The sequence below is a fragment of the Triticum urartu genome, chromosome 5A (assembly GCF_056163025.1).
Source record: "Triticum urartu cultivar PI428250 chromosome 5A, HENAU_Tu73, whole genome shotgun sequence".
Classification (NCBI taxonomy): domain Eukaryota; kingdom Viridiplantae; phylum Streptophyta; class Magnoliopsida; order Poales; family Poaceae; genus Triticum; species Triticum urartu.
In genome coordinates this window covers 60161083-60163830 of record NC_141877.1, presented here as the reverse complement: position 1 = coordinate 60163830, position 2748 = coordinate 60161083, and the positions used below count along the sequence as shown (strand labels likewise).

General features: G+C 57.2%; 1 protein-coding gene across 1 annotated transcript; it reads left to right on the top strand.

Moving 5' to 3' along the window:
• The first annotated feature begins 1323 nt into the window (after positions 1-1323).
• Positions 1324-2748, top strand: LOC147968029 (uncharacterized). The gene is made up of 3 exons (XM_087523359.1): positions 1324-1403; positions 1540-2337; positions 2508-2748. Exons 1-3 carry the CDS (start codon positions 1324-1326, stop codon positions 2746-2748), a joined length of 1119 nt encoding a protein of 372 aa, XP_087379485.1.

Below are 2748 nucleotides of genomic sequence, written 5' to 3'. Positions count from 1 at the left end.
GCATAATCCGTTGAAGAGGATATCACAAGCTTGAGCATTGTATTGTAGCATCTTCAACTCATCCGCGGTAGCTTCACGATTCGGTTCTCTCCCATCAAAGAATTCACCTTGCAAGCCAGCACACACAATAGCCCAAATGGCGGGGTTATGTCCAAGAATATGCATTTTCATCTTATGCTTCCAACTAGCAAAATTAGTACCATCAAAGTAAGGACCTCTACGGTGATAATTTCCCTCGCTAGATGCCATACTCTCCTAGGTTGTGAAACCAAGGCTAGATGCCATACTCTCCTAGGTTGCGAGATCCCTATCGGTGAGACCTATTTGCCTAGGGTTTTTGGCAGTGGCTATGATATCTGAACTCGGTGGCGCCGGATAGAAAGAATCGGTGGGGCCGAGTTTGACTTTTGGTTTAGGTCATATGTGGATGTGGGAAGGTAGTTGAGGGTTTTGGAGCATATCACTAAGAACTATGAAGCAAGAACCTCATTAAGCAACACCTCATCCCTCCTTGATAGTATTGGCTTTTCCTATAGACTCAATGTGATCTTGGATCACTAAAATATAAAATGTAGAGTCTTGCGCTTTGAGCTTGAGCCAATACTTTTGTCCTTAGTATTTTGAGGGGTCCACTTTCCTCATACATGCCATGCCATTCATTGAGCTTTTCCTGAAATATTAATCTTGGAATAGCATTAGCTCAATGAGCTATATGTTGTTAGGAATTACCAAAACCACCTAGGGATAGTTGCACTTTCAGAGGGCCCTGCCCCTATATCAGCTGATGAAGAAGACGATGCTGTTCGAGTGGAACGACCAAGCGGACGAAGCTTTCCGGGATCTGAAGCGCATGCTCTCCACTGCACCAGTCCTGGTCGCACCGGCCGAGAAGGAGTCGTTGTTGCTCCATATTGTCACGACCTCGCGGTTGGTCAGCACGGTGATGGTGGTCGAGCGACCAGAGAAGGACAAGGTCCAAGCCGTCCAGCGTCCCGTCTAGTACCTGAGTGAAGTGCTCTCAGCCTCGAAGCAGAACTACCCGCACTACCAGAAGATGTGTTACGGCGTGTACTTCACCGCCAAGAAGCTGAAGCGGTACTTTCAAGAGCATGTCATCACCGTGGTCAGCACGGCCCCTCTCGGCGAGATCATCGGGTGTCGGGATGCCTCTGGCCGGGTCGCCAAGTGGGCGCTTGAGCTAGCCGGCACACCATCCTCTATGAGCCCCGCACCACGATCAAGTCCCAGACTTTGGCCGACTTTCTCGTCGACTGTACCGAGACCCAGTACCTGCCGCCACCACCAGACTCAACACACTGGCGCATGCACTTCGACGGCTCGAAGATGCGACTCAGCCTGGGGGTCGGCATCGTGTTGTCCTCCCCCAAGGGCGACCGGCTCAAGTACGTGTTGTAGATCCACTTCGCCGCCTCCAACAACGTCGCCAAGTACGAAGCCCTTGTGCACGGCCTCCGGCTTGCCAAGGAACTCGGCATCCGGTGCATCCTGTGCTACGGTGACTCGGACCTGGTGGTGCAGCAGTGCTCTGGCGAGTGGGACGCCCATGACTCCAACATGGCAAGCTACCGCTTCCTCGTCCAAAAAGCTGTCCGGATTCTTCGCGGGCTGCGAGTTCCTCCACGTCCCGCGCGCAGAGAATGAGGCGGCCGACATGCTCGCCAAGCTCGCCTCATCCCGGCAGTCCATTCCATCCAGCGTCTCCCTCGAGCATCTGCACAAGCCATCTATCAAGCCGCCTCCGGACTCCGAGTCCATCCACGTCCCAGCCGACCCGGCCGCGCCTCAACCCGGCCCGGGGACTGCTCCAGCCGACCCGGCCGCTCCTCAACCTAGCCCGGGGACTGCTCCAGCCGACCCGGCCGCGCCTCAACCCGGCCCGGAGACTGCCTCCGCCAACCCGGCCACCGCCGTCCCTGGCCCGGGGGCTGCTGAACCCGGCTCGGGGGCTACCGCCCCGGAACCGGCCGTGGTGGCCGTCTTCGTCGTGGTCACGGCACCATCCTGGGCCCTGCCCATCTTGGAGTTCCTGGAGAACGGGGTCCTCCCCATGGACGAGACCGAAGCTCGGCAAGTGCAGCGCCGAGCATCCGCCTACAACGTCATCAACGACAAGCTCGTCAAGTGCAGCTCCACAGGCGTTTTCCAGCGCTGCGTCGAGCGGGACAAGGGCGTCGAGATCCTCCTCGACATACACCAGGGCGAGTGCGGGCACCACGTCGCCTCGCGTTCCCTGGTGGCCAAAGCTTTCCACCACGGCTTCTACTGGCCCACGACCCTCGAAGACGCGGAGTCACTCATCCTCAAGTGTGAGGGATGGTAGTGCTTTAGCAAATGCAGCCACCAGCCGGCGTCAGCACTCCGAACCATCCCGATCACCTGGCCCTTCGCGGTCTAGGGACTCAACATGGTGGGGCCCTACAAGATCGCTCGAGGCGGCATGACACATCTGCTGGTGGCGGTGGACAAGTTCACCAAGTGGATCGAAGCAAGGCCAACAAGAAGCTGGACGGGCCGACGGCCATTCGATTCGTCAAGGACATCGCGGTACGCTACGGCATGCCAAAAAGCATCATCACAGACAATGCCACCAACTTCGCCAAGGGCGCGCTCGCGCAGTACTACTCCGTCTCCAGCATCCGCCTCAACCTGGCTTCCGTTGCACAGCCGCAGTCCAACGGGCAGGTCGAGCGGGCTAACGGCCTCATCCTATCCGGCATCAAACCATGA

What these genes read in the sequence shown, in the direction of transcription:
- LOC147968029 (XM_087523359.1), top strand. Translation starts at nt 1,324, where the DNA reads ATGCACTTCGACGGCTCGAAGATGCGACTCAGCCTGGGGGTCGGCATC. An exon ending in CCCAAGGGCGACCGGCTCAA is followed by an intron (nt 1,404 to 1,539) that starts GTACGTGTTGTA and finishes CTGGTGGTGCAG; the next exon opens with CAGTGCTCTGGCGAGTGGGA. An exon ending in ATCCTCAAGTGTGAGGGATG is followed by an intron (nt 2,338 to 2,507) that starts GTAGTGCTTTAG and finishes AGTGGATCGAAG; the next exon opens with CAAGGCCAACAAGAAGCTGG.